At 44.4% G+C, this 13962-nt stretch overlaps 1 protein-coding gene across 1 annotated transcript; it reads left to right on the forward strand.

Annotated features, from left to right (window-relative positions):
* Nucleotides 1-645: 645 nt before the first annotated feature.
* LOC126522645 (uncharacterized) lies at nucleotides 646-1841 on the forward strand. The gene has a single exon (XM_050171408.3). The coding sequence runs from the start codon at nucleotides 834-836 to the stop codon at nucleotides 1839-1841; it is 1008 nt and encodes a 335-aa protein (XP_050027365.3). The 5' UTR covers nucleotides 646-833.
* The last annotated feature ends 12121 nt before the right edge of the window (nucleotides 1842-13962 follow it).

The raw sequence follows: 13962 nt of genomic DNA on the forward strand, positions 1-13962 counted from the left end.
TTCTGCCGGAGGCACATCTTTATCAACGCGACTTCTTTTTCTTTTCTCGAGGGGAACACGAGACTTTGAGTCTCTGTGCTGAAGTTGATAGCTTAGGTAATTTTTTCTACGAATTCTCGCTTTGTTCGGTGACTTCTACCTGGATCACCTATGCTATACTCCGAGGCCTGGTTGGCAGGCTGCGCAAAAGGAATTTTTCCGACGAAGTTATCTCGTTAAAAAAAAATGCGGATCCTAGAAAGAAAGCGATTTCAGACCGCTCTATGCAGGGTATTCGCTCAGCGTGCCGGAACATTTCACAGGTGAGATGAGTCAATCTTCGAGAAAGCCGCTTGTGGAGAAAGACCGCGAGAATCCGACTCAACTGAAAGAACCTCGAGCAAAATGCTGAACGGCAGTAATGATTTCAGCAAGAAATGCCCAAAAGACAGTGCAGCAGATTATTCATAACAAATTCAATACCAAATTATCGAACTGCGTCTAGGTCTAGGTCTAGGTCTAGGTCTAGGTCTAGGCACGGAAGCAGCATTTGGAGCACCATGGCACATACAACGCACCTTTCCACTTCGCAGGCGATCTTCGCGTTCTTGTTGCTGCTGTGTCCGTGCACAGCGTATTCGGAGTATGACCCTTCACAACCACTGGTACTATCAAGCAAGGCCACAATCTACCAGCAGACCGGCAACTATCTCCACATCGACCCACTACAACTACTGCGCCCAGCCTTCTGCGCACCATCATCGTCAACCGTGTCGTCACATCGCAGTGGCAACTTAAGCGGCTGTCCGAGCGTCAGTCCGTTTAGTTGGCACGGAAGCAGCATTTGGAGCACCATGGCTCATACAACGCACCTTTCCACTTCGCAGGTCTGTAAAAACTTTCCGCTTTATGCTAAGAAAAGCGACGACCCATTTTTGCTATTGCTTACGTGCCAACAAGTGCTCTGTGAAATTGTCGCAGATTGTTTCTCTATGGCGTTGCTGTTATTGTGCTCAGGTGACGTGGAAACTAATCCAGGTCCTACTACGCGTACTGAGGCATTACTCGAGCTGCAGAATTTGCCATCAAATCCTTCTGAGCAGACGGAAGTTCTTTTCCGGCTGTTAAAAGACCTTCAGGCTCGTTCTGTACAATCTGCTAAGGGTCAGGCCGAGTTGGTTAACGACGTCAAGGCTATTAAGGTTGGTCAAAAGAACATCGAGACCAAAATGGAATGTATCCAGAAAAGATTAGACAACCTTGAAGAAAAAACAAATGTTCTAGACCATCTCCATGATGAAATGACTGGCATTCAGGCGTCGGCTCAAGCCCAAACAACTCGGCTTGACTCTTTACTAATGCGCGTTGACGAACTTGAGGACAGATCGCGACGCAACAACCTCATATTTCATGGCATCCGTGACTCTCGGGAATCGTGGGAACAGTCCGAATCACGCATAAGAGAAGCACTAACCGGTGTAATCGACAGCCTGCCTGACACGGCAATCGAACGTGCTCATCGCATTAGTCACTACACGCCTAATAAGTGTCGCCCAATTGTAGTTAAATTCACCAACACGAAAATAAAAGACAAAGTATTTTCTATGCGCGCACAGCTGAAAGAAAAGGGTATTTCTATCTCCGAAGATTTTTCGCCCGCCACCCGTCACGTCCGTAAAAAACTAATTGAGTACGCTAAAAGCCAGCCCCAACCATGCCCTTTGCAGTTAAGGTACACCAAACTAATAATGAATAAAAAACAGTTCGTGTATGACCCGGCAACAGACACCGTCAACGAGCATGCGCCATATGAACCACGAGATAACGGCGGGCATGCAAATTCCCAGCACGTGCCCAGTTAGGAAAACGTGAGGGGATGTGGACGAGAATCACGAGAATCATGCATCGTATCTGTGTTCCTTACAAATATTCGAAGCGTCATGAATAAGCGCACTTCCTTAGAATCTGCCTTGGAGACTTGCAACGCCGACATCTTTGTGCTTACCGAAACGTGGCTACATTCACAGATTCAAGATAACGAAATTCTTCAAACCGCGCACCATTTTTCACTGTATCGTTGTGACCGTACAATGCGTCAGGGAGGCGGCGTGCTCTTAGCGATTTCTAAAGATTTCCCATCTCAGTGTATTCATGTCAATACTGACCTCGAAACGGTTTGGGCCATCATTGAAATCAATCACCAGAAGATAATCATTGGTGTTTGTTACCGCCCCCCAACTTATTCATCTAACTTCGTAAACGAGATGCATGATATCATTAATATTGTTACATCTCGTCATCCTACATTACCCTTATATTTGCTTGGCGATTTTAATCTACCAAACATAATATGGAATACTGAACCTCCAACTTTACACCCTTTTTCTTCATTAGCCAATGAGTTCTTAGACATGTGCTCTGTCTTCTCACTTTCACAACTTGTTACTCAACCCACACGCACTACCGAATCCGTTGGGAACACACTTGACCTTCTATTAACATCGCGGCCTGACCTAGTTTCCGACATCACCTATTTACCCGGCTTGAGCGACCATTCAGCACTTTCGTTTGACTTAAATATTTTGCGGCCAAAAACCGGTAAAAAATTCAAATCTTTTCGGGACTATGCAAAAGGAAATTTTGAAGCAATCAACGCCGAATTATCTGCTTTTCTAGACGTATTTATAAACAACTTCGACAGCCGTACCGTTCAGACCAACTGGAATATGTTTGCTGCAAAAATTGCGGAACTAACAAACAAATACATCCCACTGCGCACCATTGCATGTAATCTAAACGCCCCATGGTACAACATCCGTCTCAAGCGCCTGTCTAATAAAAAGAAACGCCTGCACAAATTAGCCAAACGTTCACCTAGCGTAAACCACTGGACCAAATACAAACTGGCGGCAGATGAGTATGTAGCCGCACTTAAACAAGCCAAAGATCACTTCCTTGGCAATACCTTGCCTTTAATGCTTAAAACCGACACCAAGAAATTCTGGCGCGTCATTAACCCCAAGGCGGACGACATGATAACCTTCATCGACAGCTCTGGAAATGTTATTCCAACTAATCAATGTGCGTCCGCGCTTAATGATGTTTTCATGCAGAACTTTTCATCAACTACACACATTACTCTTCCATCCACGCACGACTACGATTACCAAGCAATGTTTCCCATAATCATTGAACCAGCAGGCATCATACCAATTATCTCATCTTTAAAACTATCTTCGGCTCCAGGACACGATTTAATAAACGCGAAATTTTTGAAAAGCACTAGCTGTTACTCTTCAATTTTCCTAGGAATGATCTTCCAACAGTCGCTAGATAAGGGTTCTTTGCCTGATGAATGGAAGATTGGGAAGGTGATCCCACTCCATAAGTCGGGTGACAAACATTCTCCATATAACTACCGCCCTATCTCGCTCACTTCCATTCCATGTAAGATGTTAGAACATATACTTGCCTCTAATCTTGCTAGCTTTCTTGAAACTAACTCATTTTTTTCACCATCGCAACATGGCTTCCGCAAGACATATTCATGTGAAACACAACTAGTTTTATTTACGCATAAGCTAAACGTCATTCTTGACCGCTCTTCAACTGCCGACTGTATATTTTTAGACTTTTCGAAAGCGTTTGACAAAGTGTGCCATAACCTTCTAATGTTTAAGCTGCATCGAATTAACATTGATCCCAGACTGCTAGCATGGCTTGAGTGCTTTCTTTCTAACCGTTCACAGTTTGTCTTTGCTAATGACTCAACATCTCAACCGAGCAGAGTACAGTCCGGCGTACCTCAAGGGTCGGTACTTGGTCCCCTCCTTTTTTTAATTTACATAAATGATCTACCCTCTTGTGTTTCCTCTAACATTCACTTATTCGCCGATGATTGCGTAATCTTCAGGGAAATAATATGTGACACTGACATATCTTCTCTTCAATCCGACCTTAACGCTATTTCTACTTGGTGCCAATCATGGTCAATGGAATTAAATATTAAAAAATGTAAATTTATGCGCGTGTCCAGAACTTCTAACCAGCTTCCTTCTTACTACGTTAATAATATCCCCTTAGACCCTGTTTCCTCCTACAAATATCTTGGTGTCCATATTACTAGAAACCTCTCGTGGTCCATGCACGTTTCTTACGTAATTAAAAATGCTAACCGCATTCTGGGATACCTAAAACGCAATTTCACTAAGGCACCGTCTTCCCTAAAATTAATGTTATACATGTCACTAGTCCGCTCAAAACTAGAGTACGCCGGAGCAGTTTGGGATCCCTTTCAGAAAAACCTGATTCACTCTTTAGAAATGGTACAAAATACCTCTGCTCGTTTCGTTTTTTCTAATTATAACCGAACTGCCAGCACTTCTGTAATGAAATTAAACCTGGATTTGCCATCTTTAGCCTCTCGCCGTAAAGGCCTTAGACTTTAACTTTTTCATAAGATATTTCATCATCCTTCACTTCGCGACGAGCTTATCTCCCCTCCTCAATACATTTCATCAAGGTTAGATCACAATAACAAAGTTGGAATTTCATTATGCCAAACCAATGTCATGTCTCAATCATTCCTTCCGCGTACATCTGCCGAGTGGAATCGCCTACCAGCCTCACCCGCTACTATTGTTGACCATCAGCACTTCACGGCAGTATTAGATAACATTGTATAAACAGGAGAATTTCATTTGTGTTCTTGTACTACCAATTGTATCACTGTTTTTGTTTTGTATTACCGGAACACTGTATTACTGCACTGCATGCACCGTATTTAATTTTATTGACCAGCACTCCAGGAACACTCAAATAACATTGTATAACCGAGAACCATCTATTTCTGTACTATTAACTATTTTGCTGCACTGTACTTTTTTCTTTTTTTCGTATTTGATGTAACCACTCCCCTCTTTGATGCCTCTGGCCCTGAGGGTACATGAAATAAATAAATAAATAAATAAAATAAATAAATGAATACCCGTTACCAGAAGTAATAGTTGACATGCCCGCTAATACACCGTCCATGCTTATTGCTTAAGGTCCGTAGGTATTGATTCCTGGCAAATAAAAAAAAAATGATATTGACAAATGATTTGAAACAGCTTTACGCTTGTGATAGAACCGTCGTAGAAAACATTGCCTTCATATAGATGGAGTTTCGCTCAGTTGAAGTCTACATGTAGTCCACGTACAAATCTCATTCGCATGAGCATGGTCTTTCACCAGCGCTTGTACGCAGAATACCGAAGAGTTTGTTTTGTAGGAAACTTACAGCCAAATGCCCGCAAACATTATGATTCGAGTTGCTTTGTGAAAAAAAAAAGTCTGAGTTGTTCTTGCAGATAATATATTTTCTCAGAAAACGAACGCATCTCTTTCCGCGAAAAGCAATGGTGAAGTGTGTTTCTAATACCCATCAATTCACCTTGCTATGACACAATGACGTAGTGTTTAAACTCAACAATCCACACCCTTTTTAACCCCGCCATTCGGTGAGCGATTTACTATAGTAGAGTGTTTTCAGAGTGGGGCCGTGTCAGCGTAAGAGCACCATTCAGTACAACAATTATAATTGTACCGGGCGTTCACTTCAGTCCTTACAAATTAAAGATTATAAATCGCGTCATTAAAAAAGAAGTTGAAGAAAGCGATTGGTTCAAGTGTTGACTGCGGATATAAAGACGGGAACATGCGGAACTGTGTCGACGTGGTTCGGTCGTGTTCTTTTACCGTCAGCTTTAGCGAATTGATGACAACCTAATCCACAGCGTCGCGTCCTCACAGACGGCGAAACGCAGTAGTGAAGTGCGTTTCTAATGCCGACCACGTGACATGAAACGAATACCGCGAGCTGCACAGCCTTACCGCAGCAGACGCAGGCACCCCGCAACCATAAATGCACAAATAGAGGGACGGACGTATCACCACTAGTTGCCCTCTGGTCAAGCCGCATTTGAAGCATATATTCTGGAGAATATGCAAGAGGGCAGCAGATGCCCTCGATAGGCACTGTCTCCCGGGATGTAGTCGGCGAGGCCTACAATGAATAGTGCACATAGAACAGGAACTCGACCTACTCTAGCCTCCTTGGTTTCACGAGGAACAACAACGCTTCGGAATTAACTGAAGTCCTAAACTCTTCAACCATGCGTGAAATGTTTCTCTTATTCCTGTTTTTTTTTTTTTTTGCTTATTTTTGCGTTAAGATTATGGGGTTTTACTTGCCGAAACCACGAGCTGATTAGGAGGGACGCCTTAGTGGAGGACTCCGGAAACTTGGACCACCTGGGTTTCTTTAACGTGCACCTAAATCGAAATACACGGGTGTTTTCGCATTTAGCCCCCATACCCGCCGTGGTTGCTCAGTGGCTATGGTGTTGGGCTGCTGAGCACGAGGTCGCGGGATCGAATCCCGGCCACGGCGGCCGCATTTCGATGGGGGCGAAATGCGAAAACACCCGTGTACTTAGATTTAGGTGCACGTTAAAGAACCCCAGGTGGTCGAAATTTCCGGAGCCCTCCACTACGGCGTGCCTCATAATCAGAAAGTGGTTTTGGCACGTAAAACCCCATAATTTAATAAATTTAGCCCCCATATAAATGCGGCCGCCGTGGCCGGGATTCGATCCCGCGGCCTGGTGCTTAGCAGCCCAACACCGTATACCCACTAAGCAACCACGGTGGCTTATTTTCATGTTAATAAGTGCCGTTACAAGTGGCTCAAGTTGGAATATATATATATATATATATATATATATATATAAATTGTGAGAAATTCATGGCCGTATCCATATGTATATATTTATTTGTGTATCTCACCCCGACCTAAGCAACAGAAGTGCATGATTATGCATAGCTATGCGCAGGTGCTGGTTTTCCTACGCAAGCGGGTGACCGCGGAGGCACACTTCCCCTTCGTGCTCTCCACTAAGCTGTCTTGAAAGCAGATGACAATCCGAACTTTGTAATCTCCTGAGCTCGAGCTCATAAACGGCAGGCTCAATTTCGCAACCACTCATCAGGTTACCGTTCGGGTTTCGGTCTTTGCTGCATTTACAATCTCGTTTCCTTTTTGGCAAAGTTTCCCAAGTCAGTTGCCTATGCGAAGGGAGCCGGCCCGCTAAAGCCAGCTTTCAAGTCAGTTTCGGGCAGAGCAGATTTTTCAAGATGCCAATGACCCTCACTGCGGATCACTTGAAAGGGAGGCTGTTTCCGGGACGGACAAAAGAAATGCGAGATGATATGAGTGAATGGTTTTTTCGAGGCACCAAAAGTTATCCTCTCTGTAAACCGCGACTTGTAAGCTCGCGTTTCATCCGGTGCTGCAATGCTCGGCAGGCTTTGAGTATTGGCTTGGACGCAAAAAAAGAAAAAAAAACATCGTCTGCGTAAACCAGGAGCTTCCATAAGTGAGTTTAATGACACCGATGTTGCGACAGAGCTGAAGTTCGTCGTCAGCTTTTAAGTGCCCAGGATAAATAATCGTGTGCAAATTTGCGATGTTTACAAGAGTGCCATAATTTGAGCCAGAAGCTAAGAAGCAGTTCTTTTCTCCTTGGTGCTTCATGATTATTAGGCAAGTAATGCTTGCTAGCCCAACCTCTAGTCGTTTTTAACCTAGGTTACACCTAGGTCATGTGAGCGAGAGCATAGTTTATAGGTGCATGGCGGCATATCACCGCTCATGATATGCTGCCATGCATATCACCGCTCATGAACGTTCCAAGACATAAAAAAAGAGAAAACATATTTGCGCTAAAGTACGTAATAGATTAAACCCACTAACTTTTCGGGTTCGCTTGCAACAAACAGGTGTAAATTCTCGCTAACCCAAGTCTATCGTTGCTTCTTTCTTTTTTTTTTGGCATCTGGCAACAACCTTTCTATAATATAGCAAAATGCTTACAGCCCGGTCTCTCGAGTATCTGTGTTCGGCTGTATCTCATCCGTCCTCCGAAAGCTAATGAGGAAAAACAACTACGCAGCCAAACTCAAAATTTAACAGCTCACATTTTTTTCGTCGACATTTCCATCTTAGCACAAATATAGTCGGGAGTGCGTCTAAGCCTACCTCGAAATTACAGCTGGTATATAACAATTTTCCGCCAGGAAGGGTGCTCCACACTACTGTGCGTTTAGCTCACAAAGCTTGGCGCGCAATATTCTCGAGCACAGTTGCTTGTCGGGACGGGAAAGTCATTTCTGTCCGGCCTTACTTATCCTACCGCGCGTACACAGACAATTGAAGATGACACGAGCTTATGGGCTCTCACCTTTCGTGGCGACGTTGCACTGATGTCCAGAGTGACTTGTTGAATGAGTTTCGAAATTTGTTTTCCTTAGGGAAATGATCGTCGTTCGACAGACCCGTTTGCAAGATCTTACGGCTTTTGCTAATCTTCCCTGAGTCATTAAATACCTATATCTGTATTTACGTATTATCTATCCCCTTATTTGTATTTAAACTTGCATGATATAAAGCACAAACATTAGAAGCCCAGGATGCTGCATTCGTCGTTCTAAATACCAGCTACAATCAGAATAGAACCTTTGGCATGGGGAATGCGCAGCACAGATTCTGTCTTGCGTAAATGTTAGATGCTAAGCTTGAAAATTTTTCGACAGAATGTTAAAGACGGCGCTATGTCGTATATACCATATCTTGCGAACGAACGTCAGAAGCTTGTTTGTGGTGCTCCTGTCCGACACGATAGTATTATGCTTTGACCAAATAGTTTGTTTTTCGCGTCATTTTTTTCACTCTTAGAGAGTCGTAACACTGAGCTAGTCCTAAACTCTAACTTTATTACCTTGGTCACATGTGAGCTTAGAGGGTCCTGCCTATTCAGCTTCGCCCATGCAGCTGGTGCCCATTAGCCTGGACATGCAAAACTGTCAAGTTTTTGTAAAGCTTTCAAGATGACAAGAAATTCTTTAACGCAATAAGCGGCTTTGTTTCGAAACATGCTTAATTTGCCTTCGTTGCACTCTTGCTGTCCTTATCTGAACACCTCTATGAATACACAGCTTTGACTTTGGTATGGAAAAGGTCTGGCTTAAGCTATCACTGGCCACCGTGAAGCTCTGCATACTCGTTTCCAGACACTAAGACGGTCAGATTCGTTCACAAGCATAGGAGGGTCGGTAAAGAGAGTCGCTTTCATGAAACCACCTACGCCGACATGGAATTTTACGATACGCTTAGAAACTGCTGCTGCTCACATTTACATGCTTCAAGTGTATATATTGGAAGTGAGCGTCGCTACAGTAACATAAAATAAAATCACTCCTATGTAAATGTCTGCACTGGCATGACGTAAGAGGCTGCAGAGAGCTTCCGAACTTTCCGCTCCTCAAATGGAGCGCGACTTATTTTCAGCGCGGTTTGCGAGGAAACAGTGAGCCAGTCGAGGCGTCAGGACACTTTCCCGCGTGATGGCGTCACGCTGCAGTGATGCACTTATCACGTGCTTTAGACGGGAAGATAATTCGTGGCATACTTCAATTCTACGATCCCTCTTTATGAGCCGAGTACGGAGAGATGCCGTGTATACTTGGTGGAGAGACGAGACGCGGAGTTAGCGAAGTCTGAAATAAGCGCGTAGTCACGGCTATTTGTGAACCTATATTGACAAACTGCGTCGACGTCGTAGCGATGGAAGCACTCGGCTAAGTATTTTTTTCGGTTTGCGAGGCAATCTCACTGTAACATAAAGTGGCAGGCATTCCGCAACGGATATCAAAGTGGTGTCTCGCTACGTGTCTTGATCACGGAAGCCTTCATACTTTAACAAAAGCGAGTGCCCTTTCACAGTTCCATGGTTTGGTCGCGACAATAGACGTTTATTCTAGTTCAACATAGGTTTTATAAATAAATGGAACGTATTTGCAAGAAAAAATGGCTCCACTTATTTCGAGGAACATATGTGGAACGAGATTAGGATTCCATTTAGGGATGTGTGTTTGCATGAAGTCGGCCGAGGATGCAATAAAGGAATACGACCTTACGCAATAGCACGTTCCATAGCCTCCATTAGCGTTTCTAGGCTCCATTATCATTTCCTCTCTGTTAACGCGGTCATTTAGTTTCACTGCTAATGCGAATGGCCTCAACTTTTGATAGCCTTCATGTCTGAGGGAGCACACGATACTTTGTCGGCCACATGAGTGTTTCATGAGGTAATGTACAACGTGGAATCAACGGTTAAAATGCCGTTCCCCAATCGCCATCACGGCCATGAGTGACGCTATCTAGCCCGCCTCTATTTAGAAGAATGCTTATAGTTTAATTGAGGCTTGTTGGCAATAAACGTGATAGTCTTGATGATAAGGCAAAAAGTGTCGAGAATATAGAAACCTGACCCCTTGCAGCGCGAGCAACCAATGCACCGGTAGGGTTATAGCGTAAGTTAAACTACATTGACCCGTAAACACTTTTACTGGAATGGCAATTATACGGTAGCTCGCGTCGCATTCGCGCTGTCGCCGTTGGTGGCACCGTCGGCGTCATCGTGCTGTCGTGCTATCGACAGCGCATTCGCCGCTCGAGCACGTATTCTTAGAGCCTCCAGAGACGCGGGATGTGTCTGGCTGAAAATGAATACGTCGTAGCGAAAGTGGACGGACCATCAACGCTCCACTAAACCGGCTCGGCTGTTGAGCAAGGCCAGCGGTACGACCTCGTCTGCTGACACGACCGTCGTGAGCGGACATAGTATAGGCATACGAACGTTCCTGCCGAGCTGACGCGTGCCTATGCGCTGGTCTGAGCTGTATGGACAGTAAACGTGGCGTTAACGTTATCTGAAATTTCACTGGGCACAGGCCAACGGCCGACAGTTTCGCGTCAGTCGCCTTTCGTGCAAAACCGACCTCCGACCCGCGCGACTCGACTGGTCGCAGTCCCCTAGCGACGCCTGCGTCGTGAGATACCTGTAGTAGCGGCCAGGGCGCTTTTCCTTGTGGCAAACGGTAGTTGTCTGGATTCACGCGCCATCGTCGCTCCCACATGTAGTAACCGCGCGTAATTAGAGCATCATTCTACGCGTTTGGGTGCAGCGATAAGCCTCGCTACTGGTGTCAATGCTACGCTATTCAAACGAAACTGCCAAATTTTTCGTTCACACTGCACTTTATTTATATATTCAGTTAACGGTGTGAGATCTGAAAACACTGTCACCACTTCAAATACACAAATACGCAAGAAAGTGCGCGAGGAGCAGCTGCTAAGGTCACTGTTTGGTAGACCATCGCACGCTTCGTCCGGATGTTGTGGGTTCGGCACCGGTGGCAAGTATAGTCGTCGCTTCTTCATCATTCGTTTGCTCATTTCGCTTATTAGAAACGTGGAGCTCGTCACGCGTTTCACACCACTGCGAAATTTTTACCTCCTTTTTAAATTATAGGCAAGCAGTTGATTGCCTTTTCTTACTACAAGTGGTTGTCGTGAAACAAAGTAACCGTCATCAAAGACCACAACGTTCCGAAAAGAACCGCATTCCCTTTTTTTTTTCTCTGCACCTACGCCGGTCGTCGGCAAGTGCCGTACGTGACTCCCCACCTTTAGAAGCATCGTTCCCCAACGTTTTCGTGGAAGGAAACCTCTCCTCAGGACATCGATACGGCTTCTATATAGATGCCGCCGCCGCTGTAAGTCCCGCGCGCAGGTAAATGCCCCTGTCTCGAGCCTATTATTTACTCTTCTTTCACGAACAAATAGCCTCTTTGCGCCATAGCAAACAAGGTTATCCACGTGTATTGGTCCATCCGACTGCCAGAATACTCTAATGTGAGCGAGAGAACGGGGGTTCGAGGCTCTGTATCGAAAAGCAACCTGCGTTGCGGCATCTGCAGAAACGGTGAATAACCCTCATCCCCTCACCCCGTGGCATTGGAAAGCCTGTGATTGGGAAATGACCGCAGCCGTTTTCCGAGAAATAGTTTCAGTACATGAGCGAGCTTTCTTTCGGAGAACGCGGGGTATTTTTTGCACAGTCTACATGCAGCGCGTCCCAGCTAACTTTAGCCGGAGTTTGAATATAGGCGAATGCCACGGGACTGGACAGAAACAAGGTAACGTTGTTTGCCGTCGGTTGGAGAAACTCAGATTATTTTTGTCATTCTGCCTAATTGTATAATTTGCCATAATTACTTATTCAATCAGCTTTTCAGGTATTACAGTTAGATGAAAAGTGTCAATAAGGAAATTGTAGAGCAACATGAAAAAAACTCCCGATGCAGCTTTCTGTTGCTGAATACGTGTTACGCAAAAGCTTTTCTGAACGTGAGAGAGGCCCGCAAATACACGCAAAGTGCCTCGAACGGCCAGTCGCGCGGCAATTTCGCGTGCGTAACAAAAATGCGCTGCAGCGAAGGAGAGTTCGTCCTCGTCACCTATACTGAACTTGATTTCTGAGGTCAAATTTCGTTATCGCCATTTCGCAACTGCGAACCTTCAGCTTGCAGCTTGCAGCTTGCACATCTGCCAGAAGTCAGCAGTCGAAATGGGCCACCATTTTATTGTTGTCATAATTGAACAAGGACATATTGTCACTACCGGAAGGTGCTGGATGCTCATTTTCAAATGAGAACAGAACATGGGAATATTAAGAAATGTTACAGATATATTCACAAAGAAAAAAGGAAAGCGCGATGCGATTAGGTAAAGGCAACAAATTCTCGTAGCAGTAAATGTCACAAAAAGAAAAGCAGCAATAAAGGTCACCAACATTTAAATATTTAAAACAGTAATAATGTAAAGAAAGATAAATTGACTTGTTTAACTGTTTAATACGAAAAGTTAACACCGCATAAAATTTAGCTTTGACTATACCAAAGCGGTCAAACTCACTCACGTATGTAACTCTACTACCCTGCAACAGCTGATACCTTCATGGACGCAATTTGTGCGATTGCTGAGTGTTTCAATACTTTCAAATTTCGGCGTTCCCTAACTCGGCCTTTGGCTAATTGATTAAATGCTTGCGTATCTAAGGTACAGGTGTGAATACTCAAGAGCTATATTTGCTTGCTTAAGGCACCTTTCTAACCCAGCAACAGTTGTACGCAAGGCAACGTTTATTTTATAATCATTCATATATACGTACTAACGCAATATTTTCGATTATACTTACTCTTTTGAAAAACATCAGATGCCGAGCACTCCACCGAACGCAAACGCATGGAAATGGCCGTGGAATTTCTCTTAACAACTTCACTGTAAAAAGAATGATACAGAAAAGTGCCATGACATTGAGCAAGAAGACGACTTAGATAACACTTCATTATACAAAATTTTTAAGACGCCAAAAAAAACACAAACAGCACACAAGAGAGAACAATGGCACGGAGCGCGTTTATAGTATAGTGAAACAATACCAACTTGCCCAGCAAGAAGTTCTCGTTAGATAACACTGCAGGCCTGGCTGGAACCACGAGGAGAGAGGATACGTCATCGTCGTCAGTCAGCTTATAAGACTGTGGTTGAAACAGCGTACTGTTTGGGAGCCGCTGTCGTCTGAAAATTATAATAAAACCCCTTGCCGCTTCCGCTGGACGTTCCGGCACTGATAACGGCTAATGATAGAAGTGTCACGTTACTCCGCCGGCATATTTTGCTCACTGCTTTCAGAGTGAATGTCTACACCACTGAGCCATTGTAGGGGGAAAAAAAATTCTGGGCTTTGCACTAGGCTTAGCGATAGTGGGGGGGGGGTTGGCGTAGGCGTTTTCTGCTACGAAACTGATTGTCTGCGAAACTGCAATGTGTTTTTAAGCGCAGATTGCTAAAGATACAGAGTGAGCGAGAGCAAAAACTACGTTAGACATTGAATGTTCCGCCGACTAAAGTGTAAGCGTGGTTAACTTTTCACCCAAACTATTATTCCCTTCCAAGAATCTTAGGGCGTGTAATCTTTACGACATGTTGCATAAAGAATTGTTGTGAATGTGGGCTGTCTTTACTGTCAGTCATTG

This window comes from Dermacentor andersoni, chromosome 8 (genome assembly GCF_023375885.2).
Source record: "Dermacentor andersoni chromosome 8, qqDerAnde1_hic_scaffold, whole genome shotgun sequence".
NCBI classification, from domain to species: Eukaryota; Metazoa; Arthropoda; class Arachnida; order Ixodida; family Ixodidae; genus Dermacentor; species Dermacentor andersoni.

Excerpts from the sequence above, each read along its gene's own strand:
- LOC126522645 (XM_050171408.3), top strand. The coding sequence starts at position 834 with ATGGCTCATACAACGCACCTTTCCACTTCGCAGGTCTGTAAAAACTTT.